Genomic DNA, 24,011 nt, shown 5'->3' with positions numbered 1-24,011 from the left:
GAAGGAGGAAATGACCGCTGTGGGATCCCTTTACAGAGCGTAAGGGTTCACGGACCGAACAGTGAGGCATCTTGATGGAATGGTTAGTTACGAATTTCTAGGGATTTTGCGAGAACTCTTGGAAGCACTTACGGTGGGCTCTTGCTAAGATCAGTCTTTAGGATGATAGGCACACGGGACATCTCAATGACATCCTGAATGAACTCGCCATCCTCTTCACGCAATTTGAAGAGCTTGAGGTACTTCTCCTTGTTGGTAAGCTTGCTCTCAGGAGCGTCGCTGGTGCTCGAGGCAATCTTAGGATCGGAACGAGTACGATGGGGAGCTTGCTGCAGATGGCCGTTGCGGGTGGGCGACGGCGGCATGCTCTGGGTAGACCGATCAGCAGAGCTGAGAGACACCCCGGCAGCCTGCTCAGTCACCTCGTCCACATCTTCATCATCATCAAAGAGGGCATCAACATCGTCAGCGGACATTGTACCGGTCTCAGTTTGCTTGCGCATGGCCTCGTCCTGCTCCCGGGCGCGTTCTTTGGCAGCCTCAGCCTCACGGGCCGCAGCCGCAGCCTGAGCAGCGCGAGAGTTGGTAGGCTTGGGGCGCTCATCTTCCGGGATGTAAGCAGAGGACGGAACACCCTTTTCCCAGTACAATTCGAGAATGCGGGTCTCCTTGCGGAACTCAGCCTTCTTGAGCGGCAGCTGATCGCAATGCACTCGCTTCTCAAAGCCATACTCGGGGATAAGAACATCAAAGGCCGACTCGTACACGCAAAGAACGATACCCTCACTGATAAGATCACCTCCAATCTCATGGCTCTTGCGATCCATGTTGCGACAAGCTTCAATGTGAACACTCTGCTCTTGAGCATTGTGAGCCGAGTCTTTCTTGTTGTTGCAAAGGTCGGCAGTCTTGTTCAGGGACTCGACATCATCCATGAATTCAATCGCTCCCTCGGAAAGAATGGACTCGAGCTGACGATGGACGACAATGTCTGAGTAGCGTCGAGATGGGTTGGTGAAATGAGTGTAAACGGGCACATTGAAAGTGTAATGCTGGCGCAGTTCGTCGCCAGAACCAGCCCCAACAAAGTATTTGGCGCGTTGCATGGCTTTAGCCAGCAAGGTTTCCATTCCCTAATCCTAGTGTCAGCTTTGCGAGATGAGATGTTTTGATTCAGACAGATTCATTCACCTTGCGGAGATCGACGTCCTGCACCTTGCAGAGAGAGCTCTGCAAGCTACCACTACTGGATGCGTCAAGGCCGTATCCAAGACGGTTCATGCGGTCGACGAACTGAGTCAGACGGCGAGGATTGGGGGAGGGCTGGCGGCGCAGGAATGCCTTTTCAGGCATCGCGTTGGAGATCTTGCGCGCGACAAAGAAGTTGGCCTGACGGCTCAGTTCTTCAACAAGCTCATGAGCTGGAGTGGAGTCGAAGATGTTGTACTCGACAGGCACATTCTCGTCATCAAGCTGTTGAATAATGCGCAAAGAAGGAACATTGGCCACGCGATTACCGAACCGCGCATCACGGAACTTGTTCGCAATGGTCTTTCGCATGTGTCAGGCAAATGAGCATGAAACGGAAAGGGGGAAAGGTAATATCTTACGTTCAAAAGCTGGATACTCTCGACGGCGATACCAGCATCGGTTTTATCCAATTTTCCGGTAAGCACGGAGTTAACCTCATCATATCCAAGACGGCCAGCGCTTTTGATGACGCCCTTGCCGATCCAGACATCGTCGTCAACGGCGCCAGTCTCGGGGTTAGCCTTGAATACCACACTGACAGTCAGTCGGTCCTCGCCAGGAAGTAGGGAGCACAGCTCAGTAGAGACACGAGGGGGCAGCATGTTCATGATTCGATCAACCAAGTACACAGCAGTTCCTCGCTTCTTAGCCTCCCGATCCACAAGAGAATTGCTCTTTACAAAGTGGGCAATATCAGCAACGTGAACACCAAGCTCAATCTTGCCATCGTCAAGTTTCTTGACGTGGAAAGCATCCTCCAGTGCCTGGGTGTCCTGGGGATCAATGGTGAAAGTGGTCTCCTCACGGAAATCGCGGCGTTGGGCGAGTGCATCACCTTCCTTGGCAACAGACCAATCCTCGTAGCCAATGCTCTTGATGACGGCATCAGAAAATTCGTCAGAGCCAAAGTTGTTATCACGAAGAAGAGCATCGGTCTCAACACGCAGGTCACCCATCTCACCAAGTTGCTCGACAAGGGTACCGAAGGGGTGCAGGGAGGTAATGGGCCACCGCTTGATGGAAGCAACAAATATACGATTGGCATAGTCCTGGTGCTTCTCCACAAAGTCACGAGGTGCTTGCTCGGTGGGGATTGCGATCAGAGGAACACGCTTGTCAGTAGGCTTGAACCAAACGATCTTAGGCTTGTCCTGGTGTCGATCCTGGTTACGGCCATTGCCATCACGGGATTGACGCTCAGCTTCTTGCTTTTCTTTAGTGGCCTGGCTGCTTGGCCGCAAGAGACCAAGGGTTCCTGAGAACATCTGGCCCGGAATGCGCTCAATGACAGCAACAACGTGCCCAGCGTACAGGGGCTTTTGCTCATCACTAATCTCATCCTCTTCAACCAAAAGCAAACTCTGGCCTTCAACTTCGACATCATCATTCTTCTTCTGCGTGGGACGCTGGCGAAGACTGCCGCGACGGCGGATGCTTCCATCTGGTCCAATTTCTTGCTTTTCATTGTTAGAGTCAGACCGTCCAAGCTTGTCGTTACCGGCATTGCTGCCAGACCGAGCATCGGTGATGTCTTTCCGTTTCTTCTTCTCTTCCTTCTCCTTCTTCTGTGACCACACCTCGTCGACATCAAGGAGCTCAATGGCGACAAAGTCACCCTCAAGAGCACGATTGCGATCCTTGCTACCGCAAATAAAGATGTCGGCATCCAAGTCGGTGGTTGTGACATAGGCATCAGATCGGTTCTTCTTGTTGACGCGCAGAACACCAGCCACCAACTGGCCATTGCTGATAAGAGCGGGAAGGTTGGCCTGGGGAAGGTAAGGAGTGAAAAGGGTCTTGCGTTGCTGCTGCTGCTGTTGTTGCTGCTGCTGTACGGTCAGCTGCGGCGGGGCATGCTGGCTAGCCCCAAGGCCACCAAGAGCCTGCCCATTCTGTTGCTGAAGAGCTTGTAGTTGAGCAATCTGCATTGGGTTCAGTTGCTGGTTGGCACCAAAGATATTTGGTGGAGCCATCATGACCCCTCCCTGAGGCAATTGGATAAGCTGAGGCTGACCAGGGTACTGGAATTGCCCAATGGAGCCCATAGACTGGTTCATAGAAGCTCGCGAACGATGGCCAGGCTGGAAGTTGCCGCCCTGCTGTTGGCCAAAAGGCTTCTGCTGGTCCTGGTTTTGGTTGTTTGGCTGGCGCCAATTTCCGTCAAAGTTTCGTGATCCAGAGCGAGCATGGCCTCCTGTCTGGCTACCCCGACGCTGGTTATCGGATTGGCCAGATTCAGGAATCTGCGGGAATTGGAATCCACCCGCACCACGACCAGATAGTGAGCCTCGGGAGCCGCCTACCGCCATGGACTGGCTTCGGCCATGACCACCAGCTCGAACATTACCAGCACGCTGCATACCGAGTCCCTGAGGTGCCGGGGAGGTGCTGGATGGTGGCTTCTCTTCTGATCCAGTCTGATTATCCGAGCCACCACCTGGGGCAGGAGCCTGGGGGAATGAGAAGCCAGATGCGGTTCGCTTCTGCTGTGCAAGCTCCGCGGCCTTCTTGGCCTCGGGCAACGCAAGAGAATGGCGCCGCTGGTGACCACCGCCGGGTGGACCACCACGTCCACGGCCATGACCAGTATTTTCAGTCTTCTGCATATTATTACCCTGTTGGTTGTAATCGGCATAGCCGGAGGCTCCGGATGAGGGTGCAGGAGGAGGCCCCATGGCCATGCCGGGAAGAGCAGATTGGTTACGACGATGAGTGTTGTGGGCCGGTGCATTCATGGACACCCCAAGTTGCTGCTGTTGGGGTTGTTGAGGCTGTTGAGGGAACTGGAAGGCAGTGCCGACTTGGGGGGTACCACCGCCCAGGCCGCCGCCGGGAGAGAAGGCGTTGACCTGACCCAGCTGCTGAGGCTGGAGCAGACCCATGTTAACGTATTGTTGATGTGTAGCCGCAATTTGCTGCTGCTGCTGCTGAAGAAGCTCAATTTGTTGCTGGATGGCCAGTTGTTCCACTTGAAGATGAGTGTTAGCTAGACCTCTGGCATGTCAAAGCGACAGTAAGGTTAGCAGGGGTTTTACGTACTCATCAGAGGGGTAAGCTCAGAGGGACTTCTCCGGTGAGCAATATGGAGCTTCCGACCAGCAGGGCCTGGAACCCCGGACTGGTTGTTCTGATCCATGATCCCAGATGAAGATGTTATCACTGGTTATCACTGTAGAGTGTAATATGCGGGGGAGGTGGAATGGATCCGATAACAAGAGAGACTGGTGTTGCCACCAAAGGCAATCGAACCGAAGTATTCAGATCACAGACCGACCGCAGATGGATGTGTGTATATGGGGGCGATGGTGCAACACTCGAAACGCTGGGAACAATTCTGGTAGCGAAGGACGGGGTCAGCACGGAGTCGATAACTGAGAAGAGTTCCTGATGAATGGAGGAAGATAGAACGGAGCTAGACCACAAGAAGGGGGGAGGGGGTGGAAAAGCGAATGATGCGACAAACAGATGAGAAGGAGAGAGGTGGGGAGTAATAGGATGGGAAGTCGCGATGCTTTTGGCTCAGACCTATTGCGGGCGGACACCTAAGTAGACTCGAGCCAAGCGGCAGTAACTACCGGAGACTAATTGGGTCCTGAGGCCCTTTTGTTGCATGGCGCCCCAATGGGGCCAGTGTAGAAAAATAGCTGTGAACGCCCTTACCTGCAAAAGAAACTAATGGCACGCCCCGAGCCCTAGCATTCCACAACAATGTCCGGTTGCACGTCGAAGAGAATGACAGCAAGAAGGAAGGAATCGGCTCGCATCAACCGACCTAGAAGGAACGTTGGGGGAGGAGCGAGAGAGAGATGGAAACTGGGAGTAGAAGGAAGAGGGGGGGAAAGGAGAAGAAAGGTGATGATGGTGGATACAAAGCCGGGTGTGGGGAGGGACCAACGTACCAAAACGTCATTTTCGTTTTACAGTGACTATACCGCCAATTCCCCCCAAAGGTTCTAGGGTTGCCTCCTATTTCCACCGTCAATACCTTGTTATGACAAGTCCCATACGACTCGTCCCAAGACGGATTCTATGGATGATCTCCATTGCTCCCCGACCACCTCATCAATTTATCTTTGACCAGTATGATCGAGTCCCGCTAATGCCCGTGCAATCCAGAACAAGCTGTATTGACATGGGGAGCCTGTTTCAGTGGTCTGGGGGCTAGAAATCTACACTGACTTGTTCAATACTGACGAGTGACACTAGCTCACGATAGAGGTATTGAATTCAGTCGAGTTGGATCATTTGGCCCTACACCCTAAGACGTCACCTCCAAGGGCCTCATAAAGAACCTTGGTAGTGTGTCTGTAAGCCCCTCATGGTCGAGGAAGCCTTGGAAAGGCATATCCGAAGGGTAGTTTTTCTTAAATGTTTGTCCTACTCAGCTCTAGTCTGCTTTTTTTAAGCATAAATGGATGATGCTCATCATGATGCACACGAACCACTCTTTTGGTCCGACGGGTGACGGAGGATCGCTGACTCATCATGTAATTTATTCCCGACTCCTCTGATAAACATCGCGAAGCCATAGTGAAGCCCCATGGGAGTGAATGGCCGTCGATGAAGCCCTAATATGATGCCCTAACTTTCAGGTAAGTGAATATGGTGAGTGAATGAGGCTCTCTGCTCAAGTACTAGCAGAGCAAGCTATATATACCGCGAGTACCACCAGGCTGATCTTTCTCCTGCACAGCTCCCAATCACACTCAATTTTATCGGTCCATTGATCTGCTGCGACTCCGTCATTTGCGACCGGGGCACTCCCGTTAGGTGCGAGTGACACTGAGGATCTTGCACGATATCTACTGTGTGGCGTGTCGATCTCTAAATCCAGCCGGGGTGCCTGTTTTGTTTTCACGACACCCATCTTCTCAACCTTCCAATTCACTACCACCAGACGATAATCCTGTCGCATACTTGACTTCCCAGCACAAATTGTCCTTCTTGCTGCTCTTTGCACCCTTATGCGATAACTCTCGCCCAATACCTTTCTTGCTCCTCCTGCAACCCTCCTCCACTCCTCTTCCCCAGCAACCTTCTCACCCTTCGTTCCCAATCCACAACTACGCAACGCTTAATTCATCGCGGCATGGGTGGCAGACCTCAACACGAGTCCCCGCGGGGCAAGGTGCATGTCCCTCCACTGGACAGCCCTTCCAAACAGCTCATGCTCGATTTGGTGCGCGACCTCGAGCAAGTTCGACTCTTCGACTATGAGCTCAAGCAAGCCCATGCTTACGAGCGCAAATTGTTCTATGATGAACTGGATGAGATTGATCGGAAAAAAGAAGCTGTTCATATGGCCGCCCTTGATAAAGCTGCAGCTCTCCACGACAGCCTCCGAAAGGAGGCAGAAGCCATTTTGCGAGAGCACAATCGCGCAGAAGAAGCAGAGCGACTCCGAAAGGAAGAGGCAGCACGCCTTGAACGGGAACGCATCGAAAAAGAAAAGGCCGAGAAACTTCGTCGTGAACAAGAAGAGGAAGCTCGTATCTTAGCTGAGCGCAAGGCTGCTGAGCAGGCGAGAAAGAAGGCCGAGGAGGACGCGGAGCGAGCGCGGCTGGCTGCGCAAGCTGAGGCGGATCGACTGGCTCGTGAGAAAAAGGAAAAAGAGGACGCGGAGAGGCGTAAGCGGGAAGAGGAGGCCAAAAAGGCTCAACAAGCTGCAGATGAGGAAGCCAAAACTCAAGCCCAGCAAAAAATTGGTGGCGGTCATCTCACAGCTACGGAGATTGACATTCAGAAGCGCTACGTCGAGATTCACAAAACTCTAAAAGAGTTTCGAGCTTGGCTCAAGGAGGAAGGGAAGAAGCACCCCTCGGTCAAGCAGGCCATGGGTGATATGCGCCGTTCTATCAAGAAGAGCGTTGGACAGCTCCGCGATGGCAAGGGCACCAACAAAGTACAGGTAGGCTCACATATTGCATCATTGGCAAGGCTTCTGTACTAACTTGCCACAGACAGCACATATTCGCGCCGAGCTCCAAAAGGCACCCACGGTCGACGGGCCTCTTGTTGACATCCGCAAATTTATCGCATTCCCGCCCCAAGAGATTGCACAGTCCGAGCAGAATGTTCCCGCTCTGATGATCTATGGGCTCAACATCTTCGCCAAGGCCCTTGTCTCAGCACTTCTCACGGAGGCTTCGATCAAACCCCAACATGCAGAACCTGTAGGCATCCTTGCTGCTCAGATCTTCTCAGGAGAAGAATTCACTTACAAGGGGGTCCATCTGTCGGATATCTTGTTGGCCAAGTATCGAGTTCTATGTCCGGCTCTCTGGGGTTTCACTGGCAATGAGAAGACCGAGTCCGGGCGCCGCGCATTGGGCTGGTGGCATGAGGCAGACGGTGGTCCCTTTGTCTCGGAGCAAACCCATTTAGATCGAATGACAGCTCTGGGGGCAGGTTATGCAGCGATCACTCTGCGTAACTTTGGAAAAACCAACCGTCGCAACCCATTCCCCAACACCATGTTCTGGGTTAGTATCCAAAAGATGCTTTGCTTGCCAGTGAACGAGATACAGGATACGCATTTTATCATCTTGCAATCTCTACTGCGATATTCCGGAGACCGCGTTCTCGGTTTCTTTGGGCAGCATGGTATGGCTGTACTTCGAAAGGCCGTCGTGGATATCCCCGACGCTCTGCCCAAAAAGAGTATGGCGGTGAACCAACTTGCTCTGCTCAAGGACATTTACCAGAAGGAGCTCGACCTTTGGCTTTGAATCTGCCTATCACGAACAGAAGGCACTACCTTGTATTTTAAGCAATCTACGGGATCTGGGACTGACACAATGGATCTTTCATCTAGTTAACGGTAGCTAGAATCAAAATATGAAATACCACCGGTAGAGCCTTGCAAGATAACGAACACGCGGCATCGTAGCACCTAAACATTAAGGAAGCAGTGGTAGGTAATTACACTTGATCCTTTGCAAGCTTCCAAGGTTGAAGGGCCTTTCTTTGACGATGCCACCGACGGCATACTATGCCAAAACCAATCCCTGAGCGGCAGATGGCAACTTTTGAGCCTAGCGCTCGAGTCATCAGCCACCACCTAACCCGGTACTTCCTCGTGACAAAGTAAAGAAATGTCCGAATACAAATAAGTTGCTAGTTCTTCCTTTCTTCTGTCATTCTTAGAGAAGCACAAATATTTCTGTGCTGTTTCTCACATATTTGCCGTGCAAAATGCTACCTATACAACTTCTCCAATTATCTCGCCGCCGCTGCCAAGCGGCGGCACCAGTCCCAATATATATCTCGCCGGCATTCCCATAGCATGCCCCGCCAACTCCCCTTCGTCAACCGAAACTCAAGCTACAACAGCCGCTTGCAATTGCCTTCTCATTGCGCACAGGCCGCATGGGCTCAACTAAACTTAAACGAAATTATCGGCCAGGACCTGTTACCAAGTCCGATACTGAGCACCAAAAGATGCCTTTAGTGAGCCTGGAGTCTCCCTCGGGATGGGCAAATGCATGAGAATGCTTTTATTTGGCGTACTCTGCATCTTCGGAGCAATTGAAACATGTTTCTGGGGCAAGGCTATTTGGATTTGGGGGGAAGTACCAGCAGGACGAAGATGCTTCAGGCTAAGTAGAAACATATGTCCGAGCTTCAAGTTTCTAAGGTTTATGTACACTAGGCGCCTCCTTTTCTCAGTTCCCAAAGAATAAATACCCCGCTCTCAAAATTTTCTCCTTTATGAACATACTATATATTATATATATTCAGTGGATCATGGAGATCCCTTGGACTATCCGTGCACGGGTTCTAAATGTAGCGAGATATTGGTCTAGGCCAGCGGAGACTTACCCCTTGGCTGTAGGGAGCGTCAATCCGCCAGACCGGACTTATGGGCCTTTCCAAGGCTCAGGTTGATTGGCCTTAGACTATCCATGATCCTTATCGAGCTTCAAGAGATCCTTGCCTTTAGGAGATTGGGAACTTGTCGTCTACTCCGTCACTGGAAGTACTAGGTCGCTTTAGGGACGCCTATAAATTCCACAGCCTTAATTGCATTTATTTTTTGGAGGGCAAAACATTTGCTACTACGATTGTGGAAATGACCGGTGATGTGGCTTTAGCTATTGATAGATCAGGCTACTCCGCCTCCCGATTTCCTAGGGTTAGATACTATTAGTACGTTTGTGACACCATAGAATTTGCAGATCTTAATTGGCCCAGTCTTGGTATGAGACAGCAATCGCATCTGTGAGAGGTAGCAAGTATTCGCGTGAAAATAATGGAGTACGGTGTAGTCGAAATTGAGTGACAGCTAGCATTCCTCGGGTTCGATGGAAGCTATGGAAGCCATCCGCGGTGCCCGTGGATCTTGAGGAATGTTTCACCCACGACAGGCAGAGGATCCTCAATGGGCGCACTAGAGAAGTTCTTGGTAAGATTGGCCCCTTGAATTCAGGGACCGGATGGTCTTGACCAATAAGAAGGTGCAATTGGTCCCGCGCGGATCCTCCAAGACCCTTCGCCCAGAACCGCCAAACCCAATCGGGCGTGCAGCGTCCCCCCCGTTGACTTTCTGGCTCTTGGGGTTTAGACCTCCAGGAGGTTGATCTTGGCCTTCATCTCTTGACGTTTTCCACGCGTCCATTCATTTATAAGACCCCCAGGCTCTCTTTCCACACTCCTTCACATAGACGCTCTTTCGTTTTTCTGTTTACTGCATCGGTCGACCCTCGCTTGGACGACCGCCCACACCATGCGTGTTTCTACTCTTCTCCCTTTCCTGCTGGCCGCTGCCCCGGCTGTGGTCTCTGCCCGTGGTACCCTGGGCTTCTCCCTCGGAGACAAGAACCCCGACGGAAAGTGCAAGACCACCAGCGACTATGAACAAGACTTCGATGACCTGAAGGACTTGGCCACCCTGGTCCGCACCTACTCCGGCACTGAGTGCAACACTCCCTCGCAAATCCTCCCGGCCGCTAAGAAGAAGGGCTTCAAGGTCGTTCTTGGTATTTGGTAAGAGTCCTACTCTATGCATGGGTCCATATACGTCATTCATATACATCGGCCGAACTATTGAATTTCGAATAGATCGCTGACAAAAACTCGAATTGAATAGGGTCGGCCCCCAGGACAAGAGCGACATGAGCACCAACGACCCATCCTTCGCCAAGGACTTCGCTGCTCTGAAGAAGGCCGTCCCCGGCTACGAGGACGTCGTCGAGGCTATCACCGTCGGCTCTGAGACCCTTTACCGTGGTGACCAGACCGGTCCCTCTCTGCACAAGTACATTGGCCTCGTCGCCAAGGAGTTCAAGGGCGTGACCGTCGGTACCGCCGACAGCTGGAACAAGTTTGCCGACGGCACTGCCGACGACCTGTTCACCACCGACACCGATGATGCCCCCATGGTTACCTACGTCCTGGCCAACGCATTCGCTTACTGGCAGGGAACTGCTGTTGACAAGGCCTACCAGACCTACTTCAACGACATGGAGGGTGCTATGTCGCACATCCAGAAGATTGCCGGCAAGAACGCTGACAAGATCCGCATTATCACCGGCGAGACTGGCTGGCCCACTGACGGTGGTACTGACTACGAGGCTGCTATTGCTGGCACTAAGAACGCTGAGCACTTCTGGAAGACCGGTGTCTGCGGATGCTTGCCTGGGGTGTGGACCTGTTCTACTTCGAGGCCTACGATGAGTCCTGGAAGCCCGACAGCGTTGGTGACAACGGCAAGCCCCAGAGCGAGAAGCACTGGGGTCTGCGCACTGCCGACCGCAAGTCCAAGTTCGACACCACTTGCCCCAAATAGAGAGATTCTCGTTGAGCAACGAGGTTGGGTCCTCCAGCTTCGATTCGTAGATACCATTTATTTGAACTGTACCTGACTTATTTTTTTGTTGTTCATCTTGAGATTGCATGTGGACGATGGTTTGACATCTGACACGAATGGAAATACGGATTTAACTTGGTCTTCAAGCCCGTCCACTCTGTAGTTACGGCGAGAACTCGTACCGAGGGGGTTTTCCTACTTTTTGTCTCACGGGGTGGTACATGCACGACCCTCTTTAGCCCCTGACCTTGAGGAGACAACGTCTATTGTACCAGTATACTGTCAGATATCTCTGAATCTCTGGCCACTACTTCTTGCATGTTAATGGGCGGACTGGTGAATGAGAATAACCAGTACGATCCTTGTAGTAGACCATAGATTCTGCAGTCGTCAATCAACAATAAGGGATTCTTCAAGTTCACGCGGTGGAGCCGAGGCATTATGTCATCGCAAAGGCCTCCACCTGGGCACCTGCAAACTTTGGGACGAGCTTCGGCGAGAACCACGGTTGCCAACCCCCAAATACCCCTGAAACGCTACTCCACGAACCAAAGAGTGCGTGTTTACTCCGTACACCAACGCAAGTTGCATGCAGAGTCTTGAATATCCTCGGCATTGCTGTTTACTGGTCTACTTGAGACCCCAGCAAGGGGCATTTTACAGTCACATCGAGTGTGAATTGTCGATAAGTCCAAAGTCGTGTGCATAGATACATGCCGGGTGGCGGTCAATCAACGCACATCTCTGGGGTACCTGCGCCGAAAGGTAAGGGTGGTCTTTCGCGGTTGGGAGGAGCAGCTCTGGTCATGGTACAAGGATTGTGCCCGTACAGGACTAGGAAACAGTAGAGGGCCAAAGGCGCGACCCGTGTGCGCGCGACTCGGTAATTAAAGTCTACAACGTGTCTTAGCGTATGAATGGGGGGGAAGGAATTTGTGACCGAAAATTAGGCACTAATTCCAATGGAGGATCGCCGTGGCCCCGAAAGGGAAGTAGCGTAAGTATCGGGTACTTCTAGACATCCACTAGAACGCATACTAGGGCACGTAGCCTCAGTAGTGGCTGCTCGGCCCAGCGAAGTACCCGGTACACTCGACTCGGTGACATAAGCCCTTTTTTCCACTCCCCTTTCTTTCTGTAGTTTTTTGAGTAGATTCTCGACTCTGTGTTCCCTTGGTTGCATTCGAAGAGAAGATAAAGCTCCAAAGAGGGGATTCGCCTGTTCTCCTTTCTTCCATTTCTTCGTTCGCCAATCACAGGCTGCCCTGACAAGGTCTTGAATTCCCGTTGGATTTCCATGCGTCAACATTCTGGACGATAAGCGGAGCGGCAAGCAAGTGCTTGCTGCAGGAGTCGATACGGAAGGTAAGTGATCTCATCCGGACTTTGGCGAGGCTTACGGCCTTGGTTTTGTCTTGGAGTGTCTTTGATTAGCATCTTGTTCCATGTCGACTCCGCCGACTCAGAGTCAATTGGGGCGTCCTACACCGCGTCGCCACGCGATTCCCCCTTCAATTGCTACCCCGACCCCTCCAAAATTTACTGACAAGTGGGATGCTTCTTTAGATCGGGATCCCTCTGCATCTTCCGCCCCTTTGGCGTCTACTCCTCCGTTGCCTCCACGGGATACGCGCAATCTGCGTGACGAACCGCGTCTGGCTCCCTCTTTGCTCTTGTCCTCTCCTCCCTCCGGAGACTCGAGTAGCGAGGCCGGTTCTCCTTCTCAGCACATTTTCTCCGCGGAGTATCACCCTCGAGCCCCCGCCGCTGCCATTTCTAGCCTCTCGCCGCGCGGAAGAAGAATCTCTCGCCTCTTCGCCCGACAATCGGAGAGCCGAAAGTAGTGTCTACTATACTACTGCCTGGGGGTCACCGTATGCAGCACCCAGCACGCGGCGACTCTCATTGACTCTAAGCCAATACGCCGGTGTTGACCGCGGATCTGGTGCCAGCTCGCCTGATAATCACCCCGAGCTCCGGAGAGCTAGTGTCGCTGTTAACGCAGAACAACATTTCGAGCGACGAGACGGAAACGCCGGTCGGACTTTCACAGATTTTACTCGGGATTGGCTCAACCAGTTCCTGAACGGACAACCAAGGACAGAACGGAGCAACTGGCTTAGCGACGATTCTGGAAGCGAGGCCCCGTCTTTTCTGACCGCGCAACAAAACCAGATCGCGGACGATCTCTCTGACGACTGGCTTGCTCTGGACGATACAGTTCTTGATAGCGATCTCTTGAAAACACCGACCCTTTCTGATTTTGTTGGTCGAAGAGACGCTGCTCGTTCCAAGACAAAGAAAGCTGCACACAAGCGTGCCGACACATTGCGCCAGGAAGACTTTTGGGGGTTCGCGTACGATAAAGAATCCCCTCAAAAAATGTCGGACGTAACTGAGTCACAGCCTCCGGCTGAGGTCACTTCACCGATAGAAAAGCCTCTCCCTCCCCCCCTTTAGGCCCAACTGATGACACATCACCAAAGACAATCGATGGACCTTCATCAGTTGGAGATAATATAAAGACGCAGGCCTCTGAGATCAATCGAGAAGCTACTCAGACCCCGCAAAGGCGGAAAAAGAAGCTAGCATGGAAAGGAAAAGCGTGCATCATCGATCTTCCCGTCGACGACAATCGGGGGTCCGAAGCGGCCGGTGGTAAACGTCTTTTGACTCGTCAAGATTTGGAAGCTAGAATGAAGAAGTGGGAGGATGAAGGATACGATATTCGAGGATTCACAATTGGCGAGATGGATGACTCGGCGGGCCCAACAGAACTCGGCGGCCTGACTCGTCCTTTGTACCCTGATCCGTCAGAGGTATACGAGGAGGGCAAAGGCCAAAAAGCCTTCATTCGGTTCCCCAACCGAGCAGTGTGGGATGCCTATGTGGCCGATTTGCAAGAAGAGAAGCTCCGCGCTCTAGGTGTATCATTTGGTGATGATGAACCAGGCCCCTCTGTCTCTCCTTCGAATGCCTCGATTAATCCACCTCAACCACCTTTTGGTCTCGTTGGATCACCACCAATCCCAACTGCGTCTGCTGCTGGCAACCATCTTGCTGCAACCTATCCTTTCTCTCCCCAATTCGGCCAGTCGACAGGGGCTGCCAGCGGTGGTATTGGTTCTTTAGCCTCGCCAGCATCGCAGTTCAGTGTGCACACTCCGTTCATGGGCATGGAGCAAAATATGATGCCAGGCTTGCCATTCCAATTCCAGCCGACTCCCCCTGCGCAAGGTTCTATGACTCCGCAGAGTCTTCTTCGACATGCCAACGGCTCGGCAGGACCGGGAGGATTCCATAACTTCAACTCTATGCTCTCACCAGTATCTCCTTTGCATGATCAAGGGTATGCTGGATTCAATGAGGGATTCACTGACAAGGATGTATATGATGACCGGTTCCCCCACATGGGTCATGAAGATGGCCCTCCCTTCCCTACTCCTCAAACTCCTGTCAACGCTCCGGACCAATTTCACGCGAATGTTGAAATTGCCCACCCCACGCCACGTGGCCACGGTCACAACTTGAGTGAGAGCCTCCAGAGGGGACTTGATCAGATGAATCACTCTGAGTATCGCCCTGATGACCAAGCCGAACGCCACGTGCCGCAAGGAGAATATAACAATCATCATGGTCTGAATGCCAACATGCTCCAGTCTCGCTGGGCTATGCCGGAAGATGAGCCTCAACGCGTCCAACACGCCTCTCGCGAGCCTTCACACTCATTCTCCCAACACCCACACCAGTTCTTTGGCGAGCAGTACGGACAGAACAACGTCCATGATCACGAGGGCTCCGATTTGGATACCAACCCCAGCCTTACTGGAACCCCTCAGACGCGGGGCTTGCCGAACCAGTCATGGCACGAGCCACACGCGAGCGGCGGCTCATTCCACGGCCACAACTCGAAATTGTCGGTTTCATCGCTTAATGTTGAAGCCAAGGAATTCGACCCGTCGGCCTCTTTCACTTCTCAGGCACCGGCCCTCGGCCAAAACGCGTTTCAGTTTGGAGGAAGCTCCGGATTTGGCTTTGAACCAGCACACAGCTTTGGTTCTCCCGGTTTCATGGATGCCCCTGCCCCTGAGTTTGGCCCTAAGCGCAGTACCTTCAAATTTTCTGCCCCATCTTTCAATGTGGATGCTCCAGTTTTCAACCCATCTGCCAGTATGCACTCAAATGCCAGCTCTGAGGCACCTTCAGCAAACCGGATCAAGATCTTTGGTGATATTGATATCAGTAAGCCCCCTAAGCAGTCGAAGGCCATCCCAATTGTCCGCCCAGATGAGGTCGAAAAGAAAGACCAGGACGACAAGGAGGATAACAAGAACGTGGAAGATGACCATAGCCGGCCCGTCTTCACTGACCGTCACAAGCGCGCTCGTCGGGCCATGGGACATGCTTCTGAGCCTGAGATGCGTTACAGCATTTCTACCCACCCATTCGGCGAGCACGGAAATGCTCAAGCCTCCAGCAATTTGCACCCCGTGGCTGAGGGCAAGGAGAACTCTTTGCCCGATGAAGGCAAAAACATCGATCGCCGTAGCAGTCCGGTGAGCGAAGCTGTTATTCTCTTCAATTATGAGAACGAAGTTGATGCAGCCCAATCATCTGTTCAAGGAGGGCCCGAGGCACAGGAGAACATCGAGAAACCTGCTCAAGAAAACGTTCCGGAGGCCAGCAGTTCAGCCAAGCATGCTACCCAAGACTCTAAAAGCAACGAATCTATCTTGTCGCCAACGGCCAAGGCTTTCGAGTTCAAGCCTGCTGTCCCCGAATTTGTACCCACTGCTGTTCAGCCTTCAAGCTTTGCCGAATCCAAGCCTATTGAAGACAAAACAGAGGAAGCAGCCGATACTTCTGCACCTAAACCGGCCGAGAAGAGGAAGGGCGGTCTCATGGCATCGCGTTTCGCTACTGACAGCCCACCTAAGTCCAAGCCGCCGCCAACCTCTGAGACAATCGGGACCGTCCCATTAAAGGCTTCAGTGGAAATCAACGCTGCTGCTCAGGCGATGCTCGAGCGCTACCGCGAATCTACCGAGGAATCTACCGACCAAGACGACATCGATGCTGTTATGGATCAACTGAACCACTCTGATGATGAGTTGGGCATTGAAAGACAGTACACTCCCCTTCCCTCACAGTTCGTGTCTGACTCTGTTGGTGGTCCTACTAAGGAGAAACGTTTTGGTTCTGCCGAAGGACGAAGTGAAGCACCCAGCCCCAGCCCTGGCGGAGGTCCCAGGACACATAAGCTCGACATTCCAAAGCTGGGCTCTGATGTTGACGGCCAGAGCAACGTTACCTTCTCGCCCCAGAAGTCCCTCATCTCACGCCTTCAATCGCCCGTTCGTCAGCTCATCACTGAGAATGACCACGTCAGTGACTGGGATGATATGATATCGTCTGGCGAAGACGAGAAATTCTTCAACCGTAACCGTTTCTTCGACCGCCGTATCAACGACCTCGTCGGTGCTGCTATTGATGACCGCCTCGGCCCGATGGATCGCGCTCTGGCCGTTATCCAACAGTCCGTCGCCTCTATCGCCTCTGGCACCGCCACCCGACGTGCTCTGCGCAGCGGGTCCGCCGAAATGGAGGACAGTGACGCTGATGACGAAGACGATGGAGATGAGATGGAGGGATCAGTCAGAGCTCGCTCGCCTCCACAAAAACGTGACCGCAAGCTTGACTTGATGAAGTCTGTTATGATGGAAGCTCTGGCTACTCACAGCCTGACTCCTCGCCCACAACCCGGCAGCCAAAGCGAAATGAACCTCCTGAAGGAGCATCTTGCCCGTCTTGAAGCTACGATCAGTAAGAAGATTATCAAGGACCCTGTTGCTGAGATCAAGCAGAGCATTGCGGATGCTCTTGAGGCGAACCAGGAAATGCAGGAAATGGCCAAACAACAAGCGCGTGCGCGCGACGAAGTCATTAATAATCTCAATGTTCAGTTGAAGGCCCGTGATGAGGAAGTCGAGGCACTGAATCGCCAAGCGCATGCCCGCGACCAGGACATCAAGGAGCTCCACCAACAGGTTGATGCCCTCCGCGCCACGCTCAATCACTCCGCTGAACCCGACCGTGGCATTGTTGATAACTCGGAAGTTCAGAGACTCTTGGAGGAGAATTTCATTCTCAGGGAAGAGAATCAGACTATCAAGGAGGATAATCTGAACATCAACAAGAAGGTCAAGGAAGACTTGGAGACTTTTGCGAGCGAGAACAACAACCTCAAGCAGGCCAATAAGGAACTGGAAGAGCGATTTGCTGAGCTATCTGTGAAGAACATTGAACTCGTCAATGAACAGAATGATGGCCGTCAACTTGAGCGCAAGAACCAGCAGCTCATCAAACAGAATGCTGAGCTTCAAAGCGAACGCGATGAGCACCTTGCTTCCCTTGACAAACTTCGCAATGAGCTTGCATCTTCTGCCGATGAGAACAGTTCTCTTCGCTCGAAGGCCGAGTCCCTGCGTATTCGTATGGAGGAGAGCCAGACCCTCCGAGCGACTCTTATCGAAGAGATGGACAAACTCAAAGATAAAGTTACCACTCTCACCAGCGATGTTGTCAAGAGCCACGCAATTTCCCGCAACAAGGAGCAAGACCTCACCACTGAGCTCACCTTCGAGAAGAGGGTCCGAGAGTCTCTTGAGAAGGAGCTTGCAGCTCATGAGGCTAAGCAGAAGGTGTTCGCCGAGATCCAGGTCGAACTTCAGATGGTGAAGCAGCAGAACCAAGACCTCACCTCTAAGAACGCCGATCTGAGGGATGAGCTTGCAGAAGCTAAGCGTACTCGCGCCTCCATCGAAGCTGATGTCCAAGCAGCCACCAGCCGAACAGCCGAAGCGGAGGCCCGCAATGCTAGTCTTCAAAAGGAACTGAATGAGGCCCAGCTGGCTGTTCAAGTCGAAGAGGAACGTCGCACCCTTCTCGTCAGCGAGAGTGAAACTGCCCAGAACACCATCGCTGGCCTTGAAAACTCCCTGCAAGGCCTTCGCGCGCACTACGAGAATGTTCTCTCCGAAGACAAGGCGCGCAACGAGCTTCACACGGCAAAGGCTCTGGATTTGGCAGGAAAGGAAACAGAGATGTACAAGAAACGCGCGGAGGAGCTGGAAGTCCGACTGAAGATTGCCGAGTCTGCTGCTCGTGCTGCCGCCGAAGCCGCCCAGTCAGCTAAGGCAAACCCCATCTCGGTCGCTGGTCCTACCCCAGCGCCTGTACACACGACTGCGCCCTCCATGTCCTATAACCAGGCGTCTCACGAACCTGATAGGATCTCCCCACAGGCACTGCGTGAGTCCATTCTGGTTCTTCAGGACCAGCTTCAGCAACGCGAGACCCGTATTGAGGAGCTTGAGCAAGAGTTGTCTACCGTGGACAAAGATGCCCCTAACAAGCTGAAGGAGAAGGACAGTGAGATCAACTGGCTCCGTGAACTGCTTGGTGTGCGCATTGATGATCTCCAGGACATCATCAAGACCCTGTCACAGCCCACCTTCAACAAGCACGCTGTCCGTGATGCCGCCATTCGCTTGAAGGCCAATCTGCAAATGCAACAACAGGAGAGAGAACGTGCTTTGTCAGGTGGACTTGGTGCTCTTCCTTCCATTGCGGACATTGCCGCCTCCCCACGCAATCTTCCTCTCGCGGCTGCCGCTGCCTGGGGAAACTGGCGAAAGGGCCGAGAGAACGCCAATGGAGGCTCAAACTCTAGGGAGCAGACTCCATCAAAATCGAGTAACACCGGTGGTTTCCTGTCTGGCCTCTTGACACCGCCAAGTTCCCACGTCCGTCCCAATGCTCTTCCCACTGGCGCTCCTCGCCCCTATACTCAAAATCGGCCCTTGAGAAGTCTCAACTCCACTCCTCGCCGAGGTTCCCTTCGTCAAGAAGTACCCGAAGAGCCACCCCGAACTCCTCCCCTCCTCCGCCGATCTAGCTACGATCACGATGCCGAGCCCGGAAACTACGAAGAGGACAACTTTGCCACTGATGATATCGAGAGTACTGTTGGAGGTATGGTATCGGCAGCACCTGGGGATGTAGGCGATGAGCCATTTGGGCCACAGATATCCACTCTTTCGGAGGAGCTTGCTGAAGAGTAATGCTCTTGATTACTCTACTATCCCTCTCAGATTGACACCCCTGAATAATCTTTTCATCTTTATGCTCGCGGTTTGCAAGTTCTTCCCAGAATGCCTGTGCAAAAGCCATCATACCCCCCCTCCCTTTAAAAATGTTCTCGATTTTCTGTTCCAGCGTTCCCTGATATACCTCCCACAACTCTACTTGACGCTCTTTATTCCTCCCTCCGCACATACACCCTTTTCTTCTCATTTCATTTCTATCCCAGATCTGTGATTTGATATTCAGCTTTGGATTTGCTTTCGGATTTTGATACCACCCTACTCTATCTTTGATCTATCCTCTTACCCCCTGTACATTGTCACATAGTCACATATTGGATGGTCCTATGGATCTCTCCACATACTCTTTCATGTCCCATAATTGTACCTGCATATTAATACTCCAATCAGTGCTCACTCTTTGCTCAAATCCCATGTTATCACCTCTTGGTGGCTCTGCATCTGCTGTCGCTCCTCCTCATGCCCTATGGCTGGGTTCATGTTCACTTCCTGTGGTCTACTGTTATACACTTATACCAATTGTTTCGAAGCTCAATCCGATATAGTTTGATGAAATTTCAACCTTATTGACATGACTATCGTACTGTTAACCTTTTCGTAACGACTTGTAGTTCGAATCCTGTGTGAAAGTCTGTCCTCGGTAACTCGATGCCAAGAATACTGTGATACAATCTTATGGTAACACCAGGGCAGTAGTGCTTTTGATCATCTGATATTTTGAAGATAACCTCATTCTTCGTTTGGTCACAACATTGGGATTATGAGGTTAAGATGTTGCAAACAATTAAATTCGAATATCTTGGCAGAATATTCATTGCTCATGATTCAGAAAGATCTCTGGGATAGTGTTCTTAGAAATTGTAGTGGTGTTGGGATGAGAAGATATTGCCCAGATCTCCACGAGATGTCAACATGAAGCAGAGCAATAGGCCGATCCCAAAACTCCTGTTGAGGTGGTCCGAGCGTTTCCACTTGACACCTTTCGCGTTGGCCGAGACCGAACCCTCCAGACTTCCCCCCTTTCACCCTCCAATTCGCCCAGGAGCTCAGGACAGACCACACAATGCGATTCTCAACATCTGCCATCCTGGTCACTGCGCTGGGATGGGTCTCCGCTGCCGCCGCGCACACCATCCAGCTGAAGGCTCATTCCCGAGAGTGTTTCCACGAGAGCCTACACAAAGATGATCTCATGACGGTCACCTTCCAAGTGGGCGACCGGGAATTCGGAGGCAGTGGGAATCTTGATATCGATTTCTGGGTACGTTATGGGAATTTCAGGGTCCGATGCAGTATCCATCGTGGTGGGCAGAGGGCACGATCAACTCAGGGATGCTGGATGGATTGTTGCTCTTTGTCAATGATACTACTTGGAGCATCAGATACCCGCTCCAACCTGATATTGAATTGGTTGGCTAACTATGCCCTGTGATCTAGGTTGAGGACCCCCTGCGGAACCGCCAGTACTACAAGCAAGCCGTCTCCAACGAGGACTACTCATTCACCGCCGCCCATGATGGAAAGTACACCTACTGCTTCAGCAACGAGGGCTGGACCTCTAACTCAAAGGAGGTCTCGTTCAACGTCCACGGAATTGTCTACGTGCCCGAGTCCGAAATGTCGCAGGACCCATTGGAGGCTGAAGGTAAGACCTGGGAATTATGCCTTGTATTTTCGATATAAACGGGGCCGCAGGGCTATCATGATGGATGGCACAATCGCTGACTTACCAATTTAGTTCGCAAGCTTTCCGAGGCCGTCGCACAGGTGAAGGACGAGCAGGGGTACATTGTTGCCCGCGAGCGAGTACACCGCAACACTGCCGAAAGCACAAACGGTCGTGTGAAGTGGTGGAGTCTGTTCCAACTGGCTGTTGTCATTGGAGAAGGTGTTTTCCAAGTTTGGTGGCTGAAGCGTTTCTTTGAGGTTGGTTACCATTGTCTTCGTGACTCATTGTGGATTAAACTAATCTATGGTCGCATCTCTAGGTCAAGCGAGTTGTCTAAGCATTATCTTCCTCCTTTCTCCTCCTTCTACGATACGATTGAAAATTAAAGAATATGATTTGAAATGTGATGCTGCCGACGGCGAATACGGGTCCTATTGAATTCTGGGTTACTGGAGATTAATCGGTCGCAATGATTATGTTCCCGACTTTTCATCTATAGCGTCATGCAAAGACGTCTTTGGTAGTATAATATACCTGTATCACCAGAGTTGGGCTACACGAGCAGGCGCATCAGCTATGTCTACGTATCGAGTTCGCGTACAAGCCAAGAGCGGCGAGAAGTTCCGGCCGAGTGCGTCTATTTCGTCGCCAACTGCTTGGCGAGTAGTTGATTTAAACAATTTTTCCGTTAATAGAGATCCTTCCCCCTACTTAATCAAGTTCAGTTGGGACGGGTTATCAGGTAAACCACCCCTGGCGAATTTGTCCTAAAAACCTTCAAAGTTCTTTATTCAACCCCGCATCTCCCGAAGTACCCTTCCTGAGAGAACCCGATCCCTACATGAAAGGAGCACCATTATCAGCTGGGGTAGGAGCCCCTTCCCTTACCACAATTACGAGGCTCTAAGAAAAGCCCAAGCCAGGATAATCACTGGCAGTGTCAAGGATGGACATCGACTTCCCAGGGAACCACAGCAACGATCGCCTGAGCACAAAGAACGAGGCGTTGTTCCACCTCTGCTGGCGACGACAATCGTGCTCGGATTGTTTGGGGGAGACGCTCCCTGCAGCTGGTGCGCCATGGTAGGTCTTACTTTCTCCGGCATCGCAAGTTCCCCCCAGAGCCCTGGCAGTCTGCTCGTTGGTGTCCTTCTCCATACCCTCCTTCGTCGAATCACATGTTTCAAAGCCTTATTTCGCATACCCCGTGTCTTACACTGCCTGCGCCACTGCATTCTCCCGCCTCCGCTTGTTTTTTTCCCTCCTTGCATACCCATCCTCGGAAGGGTGTTTCAGAGCGAGATACCTTACTGGCACGGACTATACTGTAGCAGGAGTTGTTAACCGTGCACTTAGTCCTCCACATGCGTGCCTAACGAGGCACGAGTGCCCATCTTAGCGCCCTTGGGATCGAAGGGAATTTGCCCACTCGGATCGAGCGAGAGGTGGGAGCTCCGCGCCGAGCCATTTGGTTGTTACGTCAGTACGTTCACAGTGTTGTCGATTGCGATAACCGTACTCGGGACCCTCTCCTGTGCTTGTGTGGGGTACCTCGCTTTGTGGCTTGCTAGTCGTATTCGTCGGCACTACAAGCGTGTGCAGTATGAGCAGTTAGATGACCAGCCTCCGAGGGGGCCGCGAGGTTCACCAGGATTCAAGTGGCTCTACTCGCTGAACCCAAGGGTACTACAGTGGCGGAAACAGGGGGGGCAATCAAACTTTAACTGCTGAAGCACAGCAGAATGCAGAGACGCAGCCGTTACTGGATTAGTGGCTGTGTTACAAGTAGCTCGGTGCGCAGATACTTTGATGTATGTATGAGCTTACTGAGGCTCGACCATACGAATAGGAGCAAGAACAAGAGACTTGGAATAAAAAAATCAACTGAACCAATTCTGACCGAAGGACGAGGCGATGTTTCATGCACCAACTTCCACGGAAGATATCATTTCTTGGATAACTTCACCAACTTGATGCACGACATCCCTATTGCGTGGAATAACATGACCACCTCCATGATCGAAGATATCGGCTGTGTCAGGATCACACATGTTATAGAGGGCCATGGCTCCATCCAGAAATGGGTCAGCAGCACCCAGAATATGGCAAGTGGGAATCTTGATAACCTCGTCCTCGAAATCATCAGCCAAAATGCATCCGCCAGTGACGGGCTCCACAGGAGGCCAACCACTTAAGAAGACTGCACATTTGAGCCTCGGAATCCTGCCTGACTCCTTATATCTTCTTTGTTCTTCGAGAAGAAGCGTAGCTGCGATCTCGGCTCCTTCGGAATAGCCCATGACACCCTCAATCTCATTATCGTTTTCCAGAATTTTAATCAGGTCGTCCATGACCGATGCAATACAAGAAAACGATGGATTACCGGCCTTTTCCCAGGCGCATTTGATACTAGCCTCCGGAGTATCGCGCTTTGGAAATCCTCGTAGATTCGAGTTCACCAAGTCTGGGCGATCCACCTTTGCAAATGAAAAGTTGGGTGGTGGTCCAAAAAATCCTTGGACACTGTCCGGCAAATACATGGGGACAGAGCCTTGGGTGAAATGAAACTTAGCATCGCCATGGGATTCAAGTGCCTCGCAGAGCGGGCCTAGATAGATGCGTCAAATTGCTGCCTCAGAGGTAAGATGAAGTAACGCTTCTGCCAACTTACCTAGTTGGGTTTGAAGAGTCTAAAATCAGTGCAAGATGTCAGTATCGATACTGTGAAGTGTGAGAAAGTACCTATAGAAGCTCCAACGTACTTTGGCACTCGAAAATCCACCCGGGAGACAGAGAAACTTCATCGTGCTGCGCTCTCGTGTCGCTTCGGTTACGGCAAAGTTCAAATTTAGTGAGGAGGCATTCAATAGAAACCTCGGAGATATACCCCTATCGACAATATTGCGTATGGAAAGCTTGGTTGTGTGTTTGACTAACCCCTTGCCAGGACTTTGGGAAAGGGTCATTCGCCCTTTGGGTTGGAATGCGACACGGGCCCTCACTTTAGCAAGGGCTCAAGGTGCAATCCCACGCCTCCTATAGCAAGCAAGAGCCTCGAGGAGAAAAAGCAGACCTTCAATATTGATCTGCAAGTCCTAGGGGCGAAACAAGCAGATTG

The 24,011-nt window shown here is 52.0% G+C and overlaps 6 protein-coding genes across 6 annotated transcripts; 4 read left to right on the top strand and 2 right to left on the bottom strand.

Annotated features, from left to right (window-relative positions):
- Positions 1 to 30: 30 nt before the first annotated feature.
- On the bottom strand, positions 31 to 4,387 carry ssdA (mRNA-binding translational repressor SSD1; the record flags this gene model as incomplete). The annotated part of the gene is made up of 5 exons (XM_058471445.1): positions 31 to 70; positions 133 to 1,133; positions 1,192 to 1,551; positions 1,611 to 4,219; positions 4,291 to 4,387. The coding sequence occupies 5 exons, from the start codon at positions 4,385 to 4,387 to the stop codon at positions 31 to 33; spliced, it is 4,107 nt and encodes a 1,368-aa protein (XP_058334586.1).
- A 1,953-nt stretch (positions 4,388 to 6,340) lies between these two features.
- On the top strand, positions 6,341 to 7,979 carry N7468_002147 (putative RNA export mediator Gle1; the record flags this gene model as incomplete). Its single annotated transcript, XM_058471444.1, has 2 exons — positions 6,341 to 7,159; positions 7,212 to 7,979. 2 exons carry the CDS (start codon positions 6,341 to 6,343, stop codon positions 7,977 to 7,979), a joined length of 1,587 nt encoding a protein of 528 aa, XP_058334585.1.
- A 1,997-nt stretch (positions 7,980 to 9,976) lies between these two features.
- bgt1 (1,3-beta-glucanosyltransferase Bgt1) lies at positions 9,977 to 11,038 on the top strand (the record flags this gene model as incomplete). Its single annotated transcript, XM_058471443.1, has 3 exons — positions 9,977 to 10,236; positions 10,340 to 10,892; positions 10,916 to 11,038. The coding sequence occupies 3 exons, from the start codon at positions 9,977 to 9,979 to the stop codon at positions 11,036 to 11,038; spliced, it is 936 nt and encodes a 311-aa protein (XP_058334584.1).
- Positions 11,039 to 12,504: 1,466 nt separating this feature from the next.
- Positions 12,505 to 19,182, top strand: N7468_002145 (putative myosin class II heavy chain (MHC); the record flags this gene model as incomplete). The annotated part of the gene is made up of 3 exons (XM_058471442.1): positions 12,505 to 12,772; positions 12,840 to 13,477; positions 13,546 to 19,182. 3 exons carry the CDS (start codon positions 12,505 to 12,507, stop codon positions 19,180 to 19,182), a joined length of 6,543 nt encoding a protein of 2,180 aa, XP_058334583.1.
- Positions 19,183 to 20,287: 1,105 nt separating this feature from the next.
- Positions 20,288 to 21,230, top strand: N7468_002144 (p24 family protein; the record flags this gene model as incomplete). The annotated part of the gene is made up of 4 exons (XM_058471441.1): positions 20,288 to 20,485; positions 20,662 to 20,869; positions 20,963 to 21,150; positions 21,213 to 21,230. 4 exons carry the CDS (start codon positions 20,288 to 20,290, stop codon positions 21,228 to 21,230), a joined length of 612 nt encoding a protein of 203 aa, XP_058334582.1.
- Positions 21,231 to 22,812: 1,582 nt separating this feature from the next.
- Positions 22,813 to 23,697, bottom strand: N7468_002143 (uncharacterized protein; the record flags this gene model as incomplete). Its single annotated transcript, XM_058471440.1, has 3 exons — positions 22,813 to 23,501; positions 23,565 to 23,583; positions 23,656 to 23,697. 3 exons carry the CDS (start codon positions 23,695 to 23,697, stop codon positions 22,813 to 22,815), a joined length of 750 nt encoding a protein of 249 aa, XP_058334581.1.
- Between the last annotated feature and the right edge of the window lie 314 nt (positions 23,698 to 24,011).

Source organism: Penicillium chermesinum (genome assembly GCF_028974085.1).
Source record: "Penicillium chermesinum strain IBT 19713 chromosome Unknown utg000002l:1.0-5270490.0:1.0-5274688.0, whole genome shotgun sequence".
NCBI classification, from domain to species: Eukaryota; Fungi; Ascomycota; class Eurotiomycetes; order Eurotiales; family Aspergillaceae; genus Penicillium; species Penicillium chermesinum.
This window is presented reverse-complemented; position numbering and strand designations above follow the sequence as displayed.